General features: G+C 37.8%; 1 protein-coding gene across 2 annotated transcripts in view; it reads right to left on the bottom strand.

The window, feature by feature from the left end:
- Nucleotides 1–1,530: 1,530 nt before the first annotated feature.
- The window catches only part of LOC133630163 (collagen alpha-1(X) chain-like), a 182,596-nt gene continuing 161,846 nt past the window's right edge, over nt 1,531–22,280 (bottom strand). For both annotated transcript variants that reach the window (XM_062021560.1, XM_062021561.1), the window contains exons 16-18: nt 18,872–19,066; nt 12,082–12,159; nt 1,531–4,295 (exon numbers count right to left, since the gene is read on the bottom strand). In XM_062021560.1, the coding sequence (XP_061877544.1) occupies nt 4,108–4,295; nt 12,082–12,159; nt 18,872–19,066 (461 nt within the window). In that variant the 3' untranslated portion in view covers nt 1,531–4,107. The remainder of the gene's footprint in view (nt 4,296–12,081; nt 12,160–18,871; nt 19,067–22,280) is intronic.

Below are 22,280 nucleotides of genomic sequence, written 5' to 3'. Positions count from 1 at the left end.
AAAAATAATTTTGCAATGAAAAGGCACGGGTACTAGACATCTAATAAAATTAGGAAATGTAATGAGGCCTCATTACAAATATTACTAAATGTTCAAAAAGTGACGTGGATTTAATAATTTTGATCATTTAGTTATCAGGTGAATGGATGAAAAATTGTACATCTAAACAAACACAGACATGTCATTCAAGTCTTTCACTGGGTAAGTGGGGGATCAATCCAAATATCATTAGTATTTATAGACTTAGACTAGTATCAGCAGATCAATACTAATAACTTAGCATTTGAACATAAATCTATAGGATAATTTTACTACCCTGTGTGTCACAGCAGGATTAGCACACATTATTGTGCTTTGAACAAGACGAGGACCATGACAACAATTTGACACGAGAACCTTATTTTTGCAATGATACTAATTCTCATGTTTACTTCTTGTCTTAGGTTTATGTCTTCTGGTATATCCTTGATATTGAGGGATGGGTACCAAAATTGGTCCTTTATAGTTACCATTGATAATGCCTGGTACAATTCACGTAAAATCAAACAGTTGACCTGACGTCACATCCGGTTGCAGACTCGGCGCCGGCTCAAGCATTTGGCGGGCAAACAAGCGGACTCAGCCGGGCTGCCTCTCGGTAAAGTTGTAACTTTTCCATGCCAACCAAACGAGCATTTCTGATGGAAAACACTCAAAAACCAAGGATCAAAGATTTTACATGGCAATTTACAACACCTCCAAATTTGGTAATGAAAACTACAACTAAGATGCATGTTACAATCAAACAGCTGATGTGTAATAGTTACAGTATTTACAGCATTAACACTTCGAAGGACTCAACAAAAGACAAGACTGGCACATTCAGCTTAATGGCAAAGACTACTTCCTGACTACGGCAACACACCTTGAACAGACTGAAATGAATGCATATTGCAAATGAGACTCTAAATGTAACTGTTATTATACACAGTTAATATATTCAGCTCACTGTTAAATATTTAAATTTAAATTGTAGTTCAACAAAAAACATGTACAAACCCCGTTTCCATATGAGTTGGGAAATTGTGTTAGATGTAAATATAAACGGAATACAAATATTTGCAAATCATTTTCAATCCATATTCAGTTGAATATGCTACAAAGACAACATATTTGATATTTTAAACTGATAAACATTTTTTTTTTTTTGCAAATAATCATTAACTTTAGAATTTGATGCCAGCAACACGTGACAAAGAAGTTGGGAAAGGTGGCAATAAATACTGATAAAGTTCCCAAACGTTTGCTGAATGTTGTTAAAAGGAAAGGCCATGTAACACAGTGGTGGACATGCCCTTTCCCAACTACTTTGGCACGTGTTGCAGCCATGAAATTCTAAGTTCATTATTATTTGCCAAAATAAAAAATAAAGTTTATGAGTTTGAACATCAAATATCTTGTCTTTGTAGTGCATTCAACTAAATATGGGTTGAAAAGGATTTGCAAATCATTGTATTCCGTTTGTATTTACATTTAACACAATTTCCCAACTCATATGGAAACGGGGTTTGTATTACCACATGAACACACACAAAAGTAATAACAACTGGAACAGGTGAGAACCGGTATTGTTTCCAAGTGCCAGGAATCGGTACTGAATCGTTCTAAATGAGGAAGGTACCCATCCCTAAACTTATCTAAATCTACCTTTTAAGTACTTCAATTTTCACACCTTTTTTTTTTTACAATTATTAATAACTGACACGCGCAAAAGGCAGAAACCATTTTACCACACGATATGTGATGACTAATGTGACCTTGCCGTTATGTTCAAAATGTAGAGTGGACAAAAGAGATGATTTTAGAAAATATTTATGAACTAATTTGTTCAGCTATAACACCAAACTAAAATGTTTTATTCAGTTAGTTTTGAATATGATGACATACACCGGCCTGCGTTTAGCATCTTCATTTTACAAAATGTAGCTCCTGTTTTTCTGTATGGGCACTTTTGTTATAAATAATTTAATTAATAAATCAACATATTATTATTTCAATATACCGTATTTTTCGGACTATAAGTCGCAGTTTTTTTCATAGTTTGGCCGGGGGTGCGACTTATACTCAGGAGCGACTTATGTGTGAAATTATTAACACATTACCGTAAAATATCAAATAATATTATTTAGCTCATTCACGTAAGAGACTAGACGTATAAGATTTCATGGGATTTAGCGATTAGGAGTGACAGATTGTTGGGTAAACGTATAGCATGTTCTATATGTTATAGTTATTTGAATGACTCTTACCATAATATGTTACGTTAACATACCAGGCACGTTCTCAGTTGGTTATTTATGCCTCATATAACGTACACTTATTCAGCCTGTTGTTCACTATTCTTTATTTATTTTAAATTGCCTTTCAAATGTCTATTCTTGGTGTTGGGTTTTATCAAATAAATTTCCCCAAGAAATGCGACTTATTCTCCAGTGCGACTTATATACACTACCGTTCAAAAGTTTGGGGTCACCCAAACAATTTTGTGGAATAGCCTTCATTTTTAAGAACAAGAATAGACTGTCGAGTTTCAGATGAAAGTTATCTTTTTCTGGCCATTTTCAGCGTTTAATTGACCCCACAAATGTGATGCTCCAGAAACTCAATCTGCTCAAAGGAAGGTCAGTTTTGTAGCTTCTGTAACGAGCTAAACTGTTTTCAGATGTGTGAACATGATTGCACAAGGGTTTTCTAATCATCAATTTGCCTTCTGAGCCAATGAGCAAACACATTGTACCATTAGAACACTGGAGTGATAGTTGTTGGAAATGGGCCTCTATACACCTATGTAGATATTGCACCAAAAACCAGACATTTGCAGCTAGAATAGTCATTTACCACATTAGCAATGTATAGAGTGTATTTCTTTAAAGTTAAGACTAGTTTAAAGTTATCTTCATTGAAAAGTACAGTGCTTTTCCTTCAAAAATAAGGACATTTCAATGTGACCCCAAACTTTTGAACGGTAATGTATGTTTTTTCCCTTCTTTATTATGCATTTTCGGCCGGTTCGACTTATACTCCGGAGCGACTTATACTCCGAAAAATACGGTATTTTTTTTTTTTTTTTAGCCATATAATTTACATTTTTGTTCCTTCAGTGTACCTAAAACTGTGACCTTAAAAACGAGATACTTATCGAACTGTGATTAGGGCGCACTGTTACACATGTAATTCCAATAATTAGGTGTAGACGCTAAATATCGCACAGATATGAGGAATTATGACATTGTCAGATAATCAGATCATGTAAAAAAAAAAATCGCACTGATTATCGATTAAAAAAACAACAACACCCCAAGGAGGCAAGATTACACGTGCTGCGTCGATCGTGTGGTACTTCTTCACTGTTTCAGGCAAAAAAAATTTGCGTACTATTTACACCAAAAAACATCACCCTTCAACACATCGAACCTTATCAGCCACCTGAAACAACGGTGTTTTGAAAGCCTTTGAAGACACCTGTTGTTAAGACGTCGCAAAGCTAGCCTCAAAGCTAAATCTACATTTTAAAAAGTAACAGATTTAAATCCGTTGTCAGTCGTGAGAAGCCGGAAGTTATTCGTAATGACTTGAAGAGAAAATTATTTTGCATACCTGCGAATAATAATTATCAGTACCTATCTTCATGTATTTTTTTCCATTGAAAAATGTGGGTAATACGATCCATCTAAAAAAAATGTAGTGTAATATGTGTTTAATGTAGTAGAAGTACATATATTTAATAAAAAAAACTGCTTTACCGTAGTCCTTATAGTCATCAACAGATTATCTTTGTAGGAACACAAAACCAACGTAAATAAGTTATTATATTGATGCTACTCTGTTTCTATGGCAACCAGAACCATTGTTAGTCAAGTGACTTACTACAAGTAGAACCCGGAATCTCAGCCGTTGTTACGACCATGAACTTCATAACTATGAATCATGTTGAGTTTGAGGTTACCCCAGTGCTGCAGTGCTTCTGCAGGAGTCAAGATCCACACATGAATCAGTGATACAGTACATCATCTTTGGCTGGGTCGTGGGTGTGAGAGCTGGTATCAGCTGTGTCCATGGACTGTGTCGTCAGACATTGGGTCCTTTGCTGTAATGTTCCCTGAGGTTGTAGGTCTGATAGCACATGGATAAGTCACATATCCCCGGTGTGCCCGGGGTACCCCTTTTACCCGGATCTCCGGGGGCTCCCGTTTCCCCGGGAATTCCCTGGTTTCCTGGCTGGCCGAGTCCATCGAAGCCAGAAGGACCTCGAGACCCTTCGGAAGACAAGAAGAGAAAAATAAGACTGCTGCCTTTAGGATTTTTTTTATGCGCCAACTTTGTGCTTGTCGGACTGTTTTCAAGACAAAACCAACCGGTGAATCTGTGGTTTATTTCAGTCAGGGGTGTCCAAAATGAACTTTTTCACTTCCGATACAATACTGATATTGGTCAGACACGATATAAGCAGGAATCATACATACTTTTGTTATTTTGTAGTGTGGAATGTTAGAAAAGGTTTGATCAAGGGAAATTAGTCAAACAGAGAACAACTAACATATTCTTTATTACCTGTTTGGAATGGACGTATGCTGTCTTTAAGTTGAAGTGAAGTGGTAATTGTTTTTTGATGACGCCTAGTGGCCACAATAAGTAAATTAAAGGCCTACTGAAACCCACTACTACCGACCACGCAGTCTGATAGTTTATATATCAATGATGAAATCTTAACATTGCAACACATGCCAATACGGCCGGGTTAACTTATAAAGTGCAATTTTAAATTTCCCGGCAAACTTCCGGCTGAAAACGTTTCGATATGATGACGTTTGCGTGTGACGTCAATCGTTGAAGCGGAAGTATTCGGAGCCCATTGAATCCAATACAAAAAGCTCTGTTTTCATCTCAAAATTCCACAGTATTCTGGACATCTGTGTTGGTGAATCTTTTGCAATTTGTTTAATGAACAATAGAGACTGCAAAGAAGAAAGTTGTAGGTGGGATCGGTGTATTAGCGGCTGGCTGCAGCAACACAACCAGGACGACTTTGAAATGGATAGCAGACGCGCTAGCCGCCGACCTCACCTTGACTTCCTCCGTCTCCGAGCCGCCGACTGCATCGGTGATCGGGTGAAGTCCTTCGTCGTACCGTCCATCGCTGGAACGCAGGTGAGCACGGGTCGTGATTAGCAGATGAGGGCTGGCGTAGGTGCAGAGCTAATGTTTTTAGCATAGCTCTGTCGAGGTTCTGTAGCTAAGTTAGCTTCAATGGCGTCGTTAGCAACAGCATTGCTAAGCTTCACCAGGCTGGAAAGCATTAACCGTGTAGTTACATGTCCAGAGTTTGGTAGTATTGTTGATTTTCTGTCTATCTTTCCAGTCAGGGGCTTATTTGTTTTGTTTCTATCTGCATTTAAGCACGATGCTATCACGTTAGCTCCGTAGCTAAAGTGCTTCGCCGATGTATTGTCGTGGAGATAAAAGTCACTGTGAATGTCCATTTCGCGTTCTCGACTCTCATTTTCAAGAGGATATAGTATCCGAGGTGGTTTAAAATACAAATCCGTGATCCACAATAGAAAAAGGAGAAAGTGTGGAATCCAATGAGCCAGCTTGTACCTAAGTTACGGTCACAGCGAAAAAAGATATGTCCTGCACTGCACTGTAATCCTTCACTCTAACGTCCTCATCCACAAATCTTTCATCCTCGCTCAAATTAATGGGGTAATCGTCGCTTTCTCGGTCCGAATCTCTCTCGCTGCTGGTGTAAACAATGGGGAAATGTGAGGAGTCCTTCCTCCGGTGACGTCACGCTACTTTCGGTACAAGCAAGGCTTTTTTTTATCAGCGACCAAAAGTTGCGAACTTTATCGTCGTTGTTCTCTACTAAATCCTTTCAGCAAAAATATGGCAATATCACGAAATGATCAAGTGTGACACATAGAATGGATCTGCTATTCCCGTTTAAATAAAAAAAAATCATTTCAGTAGGCCTTTAAGCTCACAATGCAGCAAGTTGAATGATGCAAACACATTTGTTACTGGATACTTTCTAATAGAGACTTTGTATGTGTAAGTAATATGCAACTATAATTATTTGATACTTGTTTATATTGACAAATGTGCTGCACTGCAAAAACTGAAATCTAAGTAAGATGAAATATCTCAAATAAGGGTGATATTTGCTTATTTTCTGTCTGATAAGATAATTCTTCTCACTAAGCAGATTTTATGTTACAGTGTTTTACTTGTTTTAAGGGTTTTGGTCCTAAATGATCTCAGTAAGATATTACAGCTTGTTGCTGAGATTTTAGGACCTATATTGAGTAAAACATGCTTGAAACTAGAATATCAACTGTTGTAAAGCTGTGTCATCAACACTCACAAGTATAAAACTACTTTTTTAAAGTAATAATTTCTTATTTCAAGCATGTAAAAAAAAATCATGACTTTGACATAAATGTGTCTCATAATTAAAACAGATGACAGCCAAATGGACTTTGCTGTTTTATTTTTAATGAAACAATAGAAAATACATACTCATAAAGTAGTACAGTTGTTATTAGTGAGAATATACTTATTTTAAGGTATTTTTGGGTTCATTGAGGTTAGCTAACTTTACTTGTTTTGGAAAGTCTTGACAAGCTAAATGTTCTTGTTTTATTGGCAGAAAATGTTGCTTCGTTCAAATAAAATTGTAATTTTTGTATATATATATATATTTTTTTTTAACACTGACTTTTTGCAGTGTGTTTGAGAGAGCAATATTGTTCAATGAAGGACACTTATTATGTGTGTCTAGCTTGTGTGCTATTATGTGTTTAGCTGCTGTGAAGCTACTAGCTACTAGTAGCCTATAGCCTACCATAATTACATTTTGTAAATGACTTGACTAAAATACAAGAAAATACCAATTGTGTTCTTATTGGAGGACATTTAGATGTTACCTGGCTATATGGACTTATTGCATCATAGCACTTGCAGTATATCGTACAGCTTAGAAGCAAGTTCATGTAATCCATCATGTTAATCTTGTTTTTTGCTGATATCGGATCAATGTCTGTTATCAATATCGGATCAGGACAGCCCTAATTACAATGATAGTATGACAATATGGACACATAAATTAGACACAGTACAATATTTATATTTTATATTGGCAACACTAAGTAATCCCTAGCGTGTGAATGTTCTTTTTTTTTTTGTTTCATTTATTTATTTATTTCAGGCAATGACATAAAAAAGTACAAAATTGACAACACATAATAATATAAATTAATATAGTGCAAAAGGTAATGTATAGTATGTAATGCATGATTGTCCAGTTTTGCCTGAAAGGGAGTGGGAAGAAGATAATTTATTTAATCCCACCCCCAGTTCTCCATTCAGTGATTATTCACATGAGTTTCACTCTTACTTTGTTCAAGGATTATAATACAGATGTTGTATCATAGTGGCATTACCACAGGTAACAATAATTATTACACTGTAACAATAATTTGTATCAACAATGTAGGAATAATGAATATACCAACAATGGTAATAGACAACATAGCAATAATGGTAATAGACAACATAGCAATAATGTTAATAGACAACATAGCAATAATGTTAATAGACAACATAGCAATAATGGTAATAGACAACATAGCAATAATGTTAATAGACAACATAGCAATAATGTTAATAGACAACATAGCAATAATGGTAATAGACAAAATAGCAATAATGGTAATAGACAACATAGTAATAATGGTAAGGAAACATTGAGCACATATATAACCCTTTGAGACAGAGTATAGCAGCAGGTCAAATTAAAGACCCTCATCTCTATATTTGAACCAGACCCCACGTTTGTATAATAGTTTGAATCGATTAATAGTTTGGCATTGCTTGTGTTGTAAGTCCAGTTTGTTCCATAGTTTTACTCCGCATACAGACACACACAAACGTTTACGAGTGGTTTGAGCTCTCGGCAATAAGAAATATCCAAAGCCTCTCAAGTTATGAGCCTGCACTCGTCTTATAAAAAAACGTTGTAGATTAGGCGGCAATAATTTGTTAAATGCTTTATATAAGATTATTAATGTATTATATTTAACAAGGTCATCAAATTTGAGCAACTTTGATTGCATAAACAGATTATGAGTATGTTCTAAATAACCAACGTTGTGAATGATCCGCACTGCTCTTTTCTGTAATATGATCAGAGGATGAATTGTGTTGTGGTAAGTATTCCCCCATACTTCAACACAGTATGTAAGGTATGGGAGTACCAAGGTGCAGTATAGAGTACGGAGTGCATTTTCATTGAGGTATAGTTTTGCTTTGTTTATAATTGAGAGGCTTTTGGAGATTTTTGTTCTAATGTGTCTGACATGAGGTTTCCATGATAGTTTACTATCAATTATTACACCCAAAAATGGATTCTCATTTCCGATTTTAATTTGGGTACCATCAATACGTCTTTTCAGACGTTATGTTGCGATTTCCAAACATCACTATCTTAGTTTTATTTATATTCAAAAATATAAATACATGTTGTCTGTCTATCTGTGTTGGCCCTGCGATGAGGTGGCGACTTGTCCAGGGTGTACCCCGCCTATTGCCCAATGCAGCTGAGATAGGCTCCAGCCACCACGCGACCCCGAGAGGTAAAAAATGGATGGATAGATATTGTACCAGATAACTTGAAAGACGAGCTTGTGTCAATCGGGGAGCAGCATCTATCAAATTCACAGCTTGATTATATACACAAGCAACATAACAGGTGGGTGATAAAGTTATAAACTAATGGCCAACTGTACATAAAAGTTGTCGAAGAAGTAAGATGTGTAAGTGTAGGTGTTGACCATATACAGTCGTGGTCAAAAGTTGTAAAGAACATAATGTCATGGCTGTCTTGAGTTTCCAATCATTTCTACAACTCTTATTTTTTTGTGAAAGAGTGATTGGAGCACATACTTGTTGGTCACAAAAAACATTCATGAAGTTTGGTTCTTTTATGAATTTATTATGGATCTACTGAAAATGTGAGCAAATCTTCTGGGTCAAAAGTATACATACAGCAATGTTAATATTTGGTTACATGTCCCTTGGCAAGTTTCACTGCAATAAGGCGCTTTTTGTAGCCATCCACAAGCTTCTGGCAAGCTTCTGGTTGAGTTTTTGACCACTCCTCTTGACAAAATTGGTGCAGTTCAGCTAAATTTGTTGGTTTTCTGACATGGACTTTTTTCGTCAGCATTGTCCACATGTTCTATGTCATGACTTTGGGAAGGCCATTCTAAAACCTTAATTCTAGCCTCATTTAGCCATTCCTTTATCACTTTTGACGTGTGTTTGGGGTCATCGTCCTGTTGGAACACCCAACTGCGCACAAGATCCAACCTCCGGGCTGATGATTTAAGGTTGTCCTGAAGAATTTGGTGGTAATCCTCCTGTTTCATTGTCCCATTTACTCTCTGTAAAGCACCAGTTCCATTGGCAGCAAAACAGGCCCATAGCATAATACTACCACCACCATGCTTGACAGTAGGATTGGTGTTCCTGGGATTAAAGACCTCAACTTTTCTCCTCCAAACATATTGCTGGGTATTGTGACCAAACAGCTCAATTTTTGTTTAATCTGACCACAGAACTTTCCTCCAGAAGGTCTTATCTTTGTCCATGTGATCAGCAGCAAACTTTAGACGAGCCGCTACTGGAGCAAGGGCTTCCTTCTTGCATGGTAGCCTCTCAGTCCATGGCGATGCAAAACACGCTTGACTGTGGACACTGACAACTGTGTTCCAATTTATTGCAGACCTGTTTTTTGGTGTTTCTCGGTTGACTCTTGATCATCCTGACCAATTTTCTCTCAGCAGCAGGTGATAACTTTTCTTCCTGATCGTGGCAGTGACAAAACTGTGCCATGCACTTTATACTTACGAACAATTGTCTGCACAGTTGCTTTTGGGACCTTAAAGGCCTACTGAAATGATTTGTTTTATTTAAATGGGGATAGCAGATCCATTCTATGTGTCATACTTGATCATTTCGCGATATTGCCATATTTTTGATGAAAGGATTCAGTAGAGAACAACGACGATAAAGTTTGCAACTTTTGGTCGCTGATAAAAAAAGCCTTGCCTGTACCGGAAGTAGCGTGACGTCGCCAGAGGAAGGACTCCTCATATTCTACCATTGTTTTCAATGGAACGAGAGAGATTCGGACCGAGAAAGCGACGATTACCCCATTAATTTGAGCGAGGATGAAAGATTCGTGGATGATGAAAGTGAGAGTGAAGGACTAGAGAGGCAGTGCAGGACGTATCTTTTTTAGCTCTGACCTTAACTTAGGTACAAGGGTTCATTGGATTCCACACTTTCTCCTTTTTCTATTGTAGATCACGGATTTGTATTTTAAACCACCTCGGATACTATATCCTCTTGAAAATGAGAGTCGAGAACGCGAAATGGACATTCACAGTGACTTTTATCTCCACGACAATAAATCGGCGAAGCTCTTTAGCTACTGAGCTAACGTGATAGCATCTGGCTCAAATGCAGATAGAAACAAAATAAATAAATCCCTGACTGGAAGGATAAACAGAAGATCAACAATACTATTAAACCATGTACATGTAACTACACGGTTAATAATTCTCAGCCTGGCAAAGCTTAACAAAGCTGTTGCTAACGACGCCATTGAAGCTAACTTAGCAACCGGACCTCACAGAGCTATGATAAAAACATTAGCGCTCCACCTACGCCAGCCCTCATCTGCTCATCAACACCCGTGCTCACCTGCGTTCCAGCGATCGACGGTGCGACGAAGGGCTTCACCCGATCATCCGTGCGGTTGGCGGCTAGCGTCGGCTAGCGTCGGCTAGCGTCGGCTAGCGTCGGCTAGCGTCGGCTAGCGCGTCTGCTATCCAAGTAAGTCCTCCTAGTTGTGTTGCTACAGCCAGCCGCTAATACACCGATCCCACCTGCAACTCTCTTCTTTGCAGTCTCCATTGTTCATTAAACAAATTGCAAAAGATTCACCAACACAGATGTCCAGAATACTGGAATTTTGACATGAAAACAGAGATTTTTGTATTGGATTCAATGGGCTCCGAATACTTCCGCTTCAACGATTGACGTCACGCGCAAACGTCATCATATCGAAACGTTTTCAGCCGGAAGTTTGCCGGGAAATTTAAAATTGCACTTTATAAGTTAACCCGGCCGTATTGGCATGTGTTGCAATGTTAAGATTTCATCATTGATATATAAACTATCAGACTGCGTGGTCGGTAGTAGTGGGTTTCAGTAGGCCTTTAAGCTGCTTTGAAATGGCTCCAAGTGACTTTCCTGACTTGTTCAAGTCAATGATTCATTTTTTTCAGATCCATGCTGAGTTCCTTTGACTTTCCCATTGTCGCGTTTGTAACCGAGTCTAAAGACTGCTTCACATGAGCCCTATTTAAATGGGCTCAGAGAAGTCAACAGGTGTCGTCAATCATAATCACTCCCATGAAGGTAAGAGGCAATGCCATGAAGTTGATTTGATTTGATTGTAACTTTTCTACATCACCAAAATTGATAATGTATGTTGCTGTATGTATACTTTTGACCCAGCAGATTTGGTCACATTTTTAGTAGACCCATAATAAATTCATAAAAGGACCAAACTTCATGAATGTTTTTTGTGACCAACAAGTATGTGCTCCAATCACTCTATCACAAAGAATAAGAGTTGTAAAATGATTGGAAACTCAAGACAGCCATGACATTATGTTCTTTACAAGTGTACGTAAACGTTTGACCATGACTGTATGTCAAGGTATTTATGTAGATGTATATGCGGCAAGTACCACAGTTATATTGAAATGTATGATGTCATCAAGCGTTTGCAGATACACAACACATAGCTGTACTGTTGTGTACGTACTCACATAATCACATTTCCATTTCAAGTGCACTCATGTACTGGTAATAGCTGAGATTCCAAACAAATGCTGAACTAGTTTACCTCTGCAGAATGCCTTGATGAGAATATATATGCACAATGATGCTGAAGGTGTTTTTGCATACCTGGCGGTCCGGGTGGTCCCGGACGTCCCTGATGACCTTCTCCTTTGCTGCCTTTGATCCCTCTCAGCCCGACGTCACCTGGGAACAATCATACCTGCTTAAAATAGTTCACTACAGTACAAACATAAACATTGTTTTCGTCAGGCCAGATCATTTTTAAATATTCATTATGAATATAAATGTCTGATATGTTTACAAGACACATCTTTCTTAGAGGTGGGGTCAAAAAGATAATTGGATATTTAAAGGGGAACTGCACTTTTGTTGGAATTTTGCCTATCGTTCACAATCATTATGAGTGTCATGTCTGTGTGATCATGTTTTGTTTTAGTCATGTTCGGTTTTGGTTTTGGACTTTTTGTGCACTTTTGTTTGTCACCATAGCAACCATTAGTTTCACCTGGTTCACATCGTCATGTCACGCACCTGTTTCACGTTTTGAGTCACGCACCTGTTTTCACTAATCATGTCACTATTATTTAAACCGATTGTTGCCAGGAAGTCTCGCTGGTGACATCACACTCCTGCCACTCTGTTTCATGCTCAGTTCACACTGCTTGTTTCATAGCTTCCATGCCAAGTAAGTTTTTGTTTATTAATGCCACAGATAGTGTTTTTGTTTCATTGTTCATAGTTTCTGCCTTTGTGCAAGTTTTGTGTTTATAGCCAAGTTTTGTACTCCCGCCCTTGTGCGCGCTGTTTGTTTATTCCTTTTTATTGTCATTATATTAAATCATGTACCCACTTCCAAGCCACGTCCGGTCCAAATAATTTTCACCTCGGGAGAACAAACCACGCCATTGACCAGACCTGGGCATTCTGCGGCCCACGGGCCGCATCCGGCCCTTTGTGCGTCCCTGTCCGGCCAGCGTGAGGCCAATTATAAATTACAAAATACATTTTCAAAAGTATCTATGTCGAGTGTGCAATACAACGGTGCTGCTTTTGTTTTGAAAATCGTTATTTGTATTACTTCCGTGTGGACGTATGCGTGTGCGTGATTGTGAGTGAATGTGAACAGCGGCAATCACAAATTACAAAATAAAGTTGAAAAAACATCTATGTCGTGCGCGCAATACAACTGTGCTGCTTTTATTTTGACAAGTATTATTTATGGGCGTATGTCCGTGTGTGACCTGCGAGTGAAGGTGCACATGCAGCGACAAGTGATGCACGGTTTACACCCGAGACGCTAAAAAGAGAAAAGTTGATGACGAATGGCGTGTTTTCAACAAGACATGGACTGCCAAGCAACGTTCCCTCTAAGGTGCGCACCTGCGCAATTGCGCACTGCTCAAGCGTCCGCTGCGCACAGCAAATATATGCCGCGCAGCAAATCAAATCCCATCTGAATTCTAAACAAAATAAACACATTTATTCTGTGTAATTTTGCAATGCAACTTTGAGTGACAGTGACAACAAGCGGCCCTAACGGTGTTCGTCAACACCGTTCAATTGAACACCGTTCAATTATTGTAACGTCTATCGAGATGCTTCGAGGACAGGAATTATATCGATCACTTTATTGAGCAAAACTGCTTATATTCGGACATAACCACACCAAAAACATGAGTAAAACACTTCTATCTCGAAAAACTAGTCATTTTCTGCCGTACAAACCAGGCCAAAACCAACTTGTCATCTGTCACCAACACGCATACCACTAAACCACTGGTGCGTTTATGGCCACACAAAAAGTCGGACAACTCAAACACCACACAAAGCTACACTATGACTCCTCAGTCATACGTGTGCTTATTTTACTGTCATTTATTATTAATGTTAATGTATTTATATTAGTCATGGAATGCTGTTACACACACTACGTTGAAGTATTATTATTATTACTATTTATCTTACGGTATATATCAAAAAAAATATTGAGCAAAATTGAATTGAAATATTGTCGATGTGGCCCTCCAGCAGTGCTCGGGTTGCTCATGCGGCCCCCGGTAAAAATTAATTGCCCACCCCTGCCATAGACCAAGTCTTGACAGATGTCGCCAGCGAGACTTCCTGGCAACAATCGGTTTAAATAATAGTGACATGATTAGTGAAAACAGGTGCGTGACTCAAAACGTGAAACAGGTGCGTGACATGACGATGTGAACCAGGTGAAACTAATGGTTCCTATGGTGACAAACAAAAGTGCACAAAAAGTCCAAAACCAAAACCGAACATGACTAAAACAAAACATGATCACACAGACATGACAATTAGAGACAAGAATACACTTGTCTTTTTTGGGGGATTTTAAAGATGATAAAAACGCTTGCTAGAGTCACAGTTGTAGCATTCAAAGCCCTCTAAAACAACTTGAAAACCTGACATTAACGTTTTGTATACACAATGCAAGTCTATATATAATGTGGTAACAGACACATTCATAACAATGTGTAATATGTATATTATTTACCGTATTTTGATCATTTTAATCATTGCCGGAACTAATTCTTCGGCGCATATATTTCAGTTTCCATAGCAGCGCACTTCCGACTTCCAGTGTGTTCCGACTAGGGTTGTTTCGATACCAATGTTTTCGGTACCAAAATGTATTTCGATCATTTTCAATACTTTTCTATATAAAGGGGACCACAAAAAAATGGCTGTATTTTAACAAAAAATCTTAGGGTACATTAAACATATGTTTCTTATTGCAATCGAAGAACAATTTGGTTCTTAAATAAAATAGTGAACATACTAGACAACTTGTCTTTTATTAAGAAGTAAGCAAACAAAGGCTCCTAATTTGTCTGCTAATGTATGCAGTAACATATTGTGTCATTTATCATTCTATTATTTTGTCAAAATTGTAAAGAACAAGCTGTAAAAATGTATTATTAATCTACTTGTTCATTTACTGTTAATATCTGCTTATTTTCTGTTTCAACATGCTCTATCTACACTTCTGTTAAAATGTAATAATCACTTATTCTTCTGTTGTTTGGATGCTTGACATTAGTTTTGGATGATACCACAAATTTAAGTATTGATCCGATACCAAGTAGTTACAGGATCATACATTGGTCATATTCAAAGTCCTCATGTGTGCAGGGACATATTTCCTGACTTTATGAATATACTATGAATTAAAAAAAAACAAGATTTTGTGACGATAACAAATATAGATGTAATCATAGTAGTATCGACAACATACGCTCTTGTACTTGGTATCATTACAGTGGATGTCAGGTGTAGATCCACCCATGCCGTTTGTTTACATAGTGACGCCAGCTAGCTATCGTATTCTCCTAGGGTGTGTAGTGAAGCATGTTGAGCTATTCCTCGTCCTGCAGGGATGATACTTGTAAAAAACTCACTTTATTTGTCGCCATGGAGACAAGGATTAGTGATTAAGAATAGGCGGTTACCCTTCAAATGCTATCCCAACCCCAGCAACAAGATCTGTAAAACTAACCCGAGGCAATGACAATAAAGACACCCAGACACATCCCTGGGGAGGAAGACCGCGGGTCTCACAGTCATCTCTAAGGGAGAGCCCAGCCCCCCCGATACTATACCGATACTGGTATAGTATCACGGCACTAATGAATCAAAAACGGTACTATACTCTGTTTATAAAGTACCGGTTTCCAATTAATTTATTTAGACATTTTTTTAACGGGCATGACGCCGCGCCGTCACATCATGACGGGTTTACGAGCAGAGCAGCATGTTCGGCAGCGCACAATCACGGAGTACTTACAAGCAGACACAGTGTGTAGACAGAAAAGGGAGAACGGACGCATTTTCGCCTATAAGCTAAAAATAAAAGTGAAGTTATAACACTGAAACGCCCTCAGGAAGAGGTGCTTTAAGAGATGGCTAGCTAGCTAGCAGCTAAAATCCATCCGCAGTCAGCAGTGTTTTAGCTACTTCTAAATCACTAATGCTCGCCTCCACGGCGACAAATACATACTTACAAGTATCATCCCTGCAGGACGAGGAATAGCTAAACATGCTTCACTACACACCGTAGGAGGATACGATAGCTCACCGGCATCACCGCTAACAAAAGCTAGCGCGCCTGAATGTAAACAAAGTAATGATACCAAGTACAATAGCATAGCTAGTCGATAATACTGTGATTACATCCATATTTTTTATCTTCACAAAATCTTTTTTCCTTTTTTTTTAATTCATATAATGTTTATGAACTCAGGAAATATGTCCCTGGACACATGAGGACTTTGAATATGACCAATGTATGATCCTGTAACGACTTGGTATCGGATCGATACCTAAATGTGTGTTATCATCCAAAACTAATGTAAAGTATCAAACAACAGAAGAATAAGTGATTATTACATTTTAACAGAAGTGTAGATAGAACATGTTAAAAGAGAAAATAACCAAATGGCAACAGTAATTGAACAAGTGGATTAATATTCAATTTTTACAGTTTGTCCCTCATAATTTTGACAAAATAATAGAATGATAAATGACACAATATGTTACTGCATACGTCAGCAGACTAATTAGGAACCTTTGTTTGTTTACTTACTACTAAAAGACAAGTATGTTCACTATTTTATTTAAGGACAAAATTGTTCTTCGATTGCAATAAGAATCATATGTTTAATGTACCGTACAATTTTGTGTTAAAATAAAGCCAATAATGCCATTTTTGTGGTCCCCTTTATTTAGAAAATTATCAAAGTATCGAAAAGTTTCAAAATACATTTTAGTACCGGGATAACCCTAATACAGACACAACAAAATACAGACAGCCAACTTCAAGCTCACACGGGGCTCTGTTTACACACACACAGATTTATATACAGACACACACACTATTACAAGCACACGTGAATAGGATTACACACACACAGATTGAGATACACGTTTGCAAATAAATTTTGCTATAATAATAATTCCATACACAACAATCACTAAAAAAACCAGCAAAATCCTGGAGGGACTAAGAAGTGTAAAGGGTTCCCTTACCGTATTTTCCGGACCATAGGGCGCACTGCCGAGGAATGGTCTATTTTTCATATATAACAACAAATGTGTCCCGTGAAAAACTGTCCGACCAGAACTCTCTAATAACTAAAGTTCCTTAGGTGAATAAACTAAACTCACTACACCGGTATGTTTTAGCGCTTTCATGGCGAGTAAGTAAGAACTTTACACTACTTTATATTAGAAATGGCAACAGTGGAGGATGAATGTCCCATAACAAGAAGACAGAGAAAAAGTACAAGCTTATCAACTACGGCTTCGCCACGGACTGCAAAGGCGGACGCGTGCAATTTTTCAGGATTAATGCAGATCGCAAATACAGATCAGCAGGTACCAGAAGGTAATAAAAGTTACTTTTGCATAATATTGCGAAACAAAACGCCAGATAATGCGTGTTACCTTATACACACACCATATTAATACTCGTATGTTGAAGCACAGTACAATCCATCAAGCGGTGCGGCTTCATAGCTTACCAAAGTCCTACTAAAAACATTTTGACAGATTTTGAGCGCCGTGTATAATGTTCTATATTTTCAATGGAACATATAAAATGTTTGTGTTTTTTAACTTGATTCATATTGCAGTCTACACGTATCTCTTAAGTGTGACTGCCATCTGCTGGTCACACTTATCATTACACCACGTACCAAATAAAATTGCTTCGAGGTCGGCAAGCACAACCAGAATTATTCCGTACATGAGTTTTGAGGGAAAAAAAGGATTTTAAGTGCGTCTTATAGCCCGGAAAATACGGTAATTTATTTAACTCACCACATGACAAACCAATGGCAACTATTACTATTACATAAATATTATCGTTACAAAAATGAATTAACATAGCTTCCGAGAGAAGAATAGAACATTTAGACTTTTACATGAACAAACGTTTGTTTGAAAACGTTTGTACATAAATTGAATTGTATTCATATTTCTCCAGTTATCGTCTTAATCATGAACCTTAGACTTAGACTTCCTTTTTATTGTCATTCAAATGTGAACTTTACAGCACAAATAAGAACGAAATTTCGTTACATAAGCTCATGGTAGTGCAGGATAAAAAAGCAATAAGGTATATATAAATAAATAAATAAATAAATAAATAAATAAATAAATAAATATACATATATATATATATATATATATATATATATATATATATAAAATAAATAAATATATTTATATATATATAAAATAAATAAATATATATAAATATATATGTATCCTGTATCAAGCACAAGATGTTCAAGTTGAAAATAAGTCCGTGCCTCACCATCCATGCACCTGACCACATATCACTGCTGCTAATTAAGCTCCTTTTTGTTATTAACGTCCTATTTTATGACAGTTTTTTATCGGCGCTCTCGCCTCGGACTAACTAGGTGCATCACGTTCAGCAGTGAGACGTTGAAGTTTGGCATCTTTCACGGCTGATTAGCCACTGGAAGGGCTGATAAATCACAGGCCGCTCATTAAGTTGCTTTTGCACGCAGTATTTATTTTATTTCGCTCCGCTGACTTTTACTGGTGTTCACTTGGTTAATAAGCTTGTTTTACGGGGCGCACTGAGCATCAACACGTCCAATTTGTTAGCTGTTGGCACTCTTTTGATTTTAATCGCAGCTGAGAGCTGCTGTAAATTTGCCCGCGCTCTTGTTTCCATGAAGAGATGTTGTCATTTATTGTTATTGCATTCATCAGCGGGGAAACGAGCGAACATCTTTGCCGCGTTTCCAGTAAAGCCGAGCTGACCGGTGTCTGCTCGCATTGACCTGCGCTCTGATTCATCTTTTTCACGCGTCGGAGCCTGAAGGACTCGCATTACCTTTGAGGCCCGGAGAACCTCGCTGTCCAGGAGTTCCTGGGTATCCTGGAGTGCCAGTCCTGCCGGGGTGACCTGGAATTCCCAAGGAGCCTTTAGGCCCCGGTGCTCCTGGCACACCAGGGAGTCCTTTCCCATTTTGGCACGGTTCACACCTGGCTGAAGAGTCCATGGACCGGAGCAGTGCAGGGAGTTGAACTGGAGGGCAGAGTCAAGCATCATTGATTGAAATATTAGCTTAGAACTAGTGTTGTCCCGATACCAATATTTTGGTGCCGGTACCAAAAATATTTCGATACTTTTCGGTACTTTTCTAAATAAAGGGCACCACAAAAAATGGCATTATTGGCTTTATTTTAACCAAAAATCTTAGGGTACATTAAACATATGTTTCTTATTGCAAGTTTGTTCTTAAATAAAATAGTGAACATACAAGACAACTTGTCTTTTATTAGTAAGTAAGCAAACAAAGGCTCCTAATTTAGCTGCTGACTTATGCAGTAACATATTGTGCCATTTATCATTCTATTAATTTGTCAACATTATTAAGGACAAGTGGTAGAAAATTAATTATTAATCTACTTGTTCATTTACTGTTAATATCTGCTTACTTTCTCTTTTAACATAACTTCTGTTAAAATGTAATAATCACTTATTTTTCTGTTGTTTGATACTTTACATTAGTTTTGGATGATACCACAAAATTTGGGTACCAATCCGATACCAAGTCGTTACAAGATCATACATCTTGTAACGACATTGGTCATGTCAGGGACATATTTCCTGAGTTAATAAACATTATATCCATAAAAAAAAAACTAAAGAAGATGTTGTGATGCCAAAAAATATCGACGTAATCATAGTAGTATCGACTAAATACGCTACTGTACTTGGTATCATTACAGTGGATGTTAAAGGCCTACTGAAACCCACTACTACCGACCACGCAGTCTGATAGTTTATATATCAATGATGAAATCTTAACATTGCAACACATGCCAATACGGCCGGGTTAACTTATAAAATGCAATTTTAAATTTCCCGGCAAACTTCCGGCTGAAAACGTTTTTCGATAAGATGACGTTTGCGAGTGACGCGGAAGTATTCGGAGCCCATTGAATCCAATACAAAAAGCTCTGTTTTCATCTCAAAATTCCACAGTATTCTGGACATCTGTGTTGGTGAATCTTTTGCAATTTGTTTAATGAACAATGGAGACGGCAAAGAAGAAAGTTGTAGGTGGGATCGGTGTATTAGGGGCAGACTACAGCAACACAACCAGGAGGACTTTGAGGATAACAGACGCGCTAGCTGAATGACCTCACCTTGACTTCCTCCGTCTCCGGGCCGCCGACCGCCGACCGCATCGGTGATCGGGTGAAGTCCTTCGTCGTACCGTTGATCGCTGGAACGCAGGTGAGCACGAGTCGTGATGAGCAGATGAGAGCTGGCGTAGGTGCAGAGCTAATGTTTTTAGCATAGCTCTGTCGAGGTTCCGTAGCTAAGTTAGCTTCAATGGCGTTGTTAGCAACAGCATTGCTAGGCTTCGCCAAGCTGGAAAGCATTAACCGTGTGGTTACAGGTCCAGAGTTTGGTAGTATTGTTGATCTTCTGTCTATCCTTCCAGTCAGGGACTTATTTGTTTTGTTTCTATTAGCAGTAAAGCACGATGCTATCACGTTAGCTCAGTAGCTAAAGAGCTTCGCCGATGTATTGTCGTGGAGATAAAAGTCACTGTGAATGTTCATTTCATTTTCAAGAGGATATAGTATCCGAGGTGGTTTAAAATACAAATCCGTGATCCACAATAGAAAAAGGAGAGAGTGTGGAATCCAATAAACCCATGTACCTAAGTTACGGTCAGAGCGAAAAAAGATACATTCTGCACTGCACGCTAGTCCTTCACTTTCACGTTCCTCATCCACGAATCTTTCATCCTCGCTCAAATTAATGGGGTAATCGTCGTTCTCTCGCTGCTGGTGTAAACAATGGGAAAATGTGAGCAGTCCTTCCTCCGGTGTCGTCACGCTACTTCCGGTACAGGCAAGGCTTTTTTTAATCAGAGACCAAAAGTTGCGAACTTTATCGTCGTTGTTCTATACTAAATCTTTTCAGCAAAAATATGGCAATATCGCGAAATGATCACATATGACACATAGAATGGATCTGCTATCCCCGTTTAAATAAAAAAAATTCATTTCAGTAGGCCTTTAAGTGTAGAGCCACCAATGACGTTTGTTTACATTTTGACGCCGGTGTGCTACAGTGTGTAGTGAAGCATGTTTAGCTATTCCTCTGTACTTTTCAGAGGCGGTATAGTACCAAATATGATTCATTAGTATCACGTACTATACTAATACCGGTATACCGTACAACCCTACTTAGGACCTAAATTACTTAAAGACTTGCTCACAGTAGAGTTAGAAAGTTCTTTGTCGTATATTTTGCCTACCCTCACCCGTTTTTTAAAAATATCCACAAGGTCCGAATTGTACCCATTTAGACCCTGAAGGGGTGGATATACAGTACAGGCCAAAATTTTGGACACACCTTCTTCTCATTTAATGCATTTTCTTTATTTTCATGACTATTTACATTGTAGATTGTCACTGAAGGCATCAAAACTATGAATGAACACATGTGGAGTTATGTACTTAACCGAAAAAGGTGAAATAACTAAAAATTGTTTTTTTTACTAGTTTCTTCAAAATAGCTACCCTTTCCTCTGATTACTGCTTTGCACACTCTTGGCATTCTCTCTTCAAGCACACCTGTGAAGTGAAAACCATTTCAGTTGACTACCTCTTAAAGCTCATCAAGAGAATGCCAAGAGTGTGCAAAAATGTTATCAGAGCAAAGGGTGGCTATTTTGAAGAAACTAGAATATAAAACATGTTTTGAGTTATTGATTTTTACAACATTATATTGTCAATGGAAAAACAGTACAACTTATTTTTTTATTCTGGCAACTTAGCAGCCAGTTTTTCTACCGTAAAAACAAATGTACCGTCTTTCCATTTACAGTAACTCACAGTTAAAAACAACAACCGTAGATTTTACAGTCAAAAACTGGCAGCTCAGTCAACAGAATTTTAACGCAAAAAACAGTAGTCGTTTTTTTATTTTATTTACAGTAATATGCTGTAAAGAACAACGTAAAATGTGTGGTCTTTTTTATTAATTTGATGGGTAGTTTGCTGTAAACTTAAGTATATTTATTGATTTGTATTTAGACAAAAACATGTTTGGAAAGTATGATAATGTACTGTAATATTTGTTGCAATAATGTATACTATTAAAGTTGAAAAGGTATGCAATTTCAAGCACTACACATATTTTTTGTCTAATTGAAAAAAATCAATTACATTTAGTGATAAAATATTAAGTACTTTGACACATATCATTTCCAGGT

The sequence above is a fragment of the Entelurus aequoreus genome, linkage group LG15, assembly GCF_033978785.1.
Source record: "Entelurus aequoreus isolate RoL-2023_Sb linkage group LG15, RoL_Eaeq_v1.1, whole genome shotgun sequence".
NCBI lineage: Eukaryota > Metazoa > Chordata > Actinopteri > Syngnathiformes > Syngnathidae > Entelurus > Entelurus aequoreus.
This window is presented reverse-complemented; position numbering and strand designations above follow the sequence as displayed.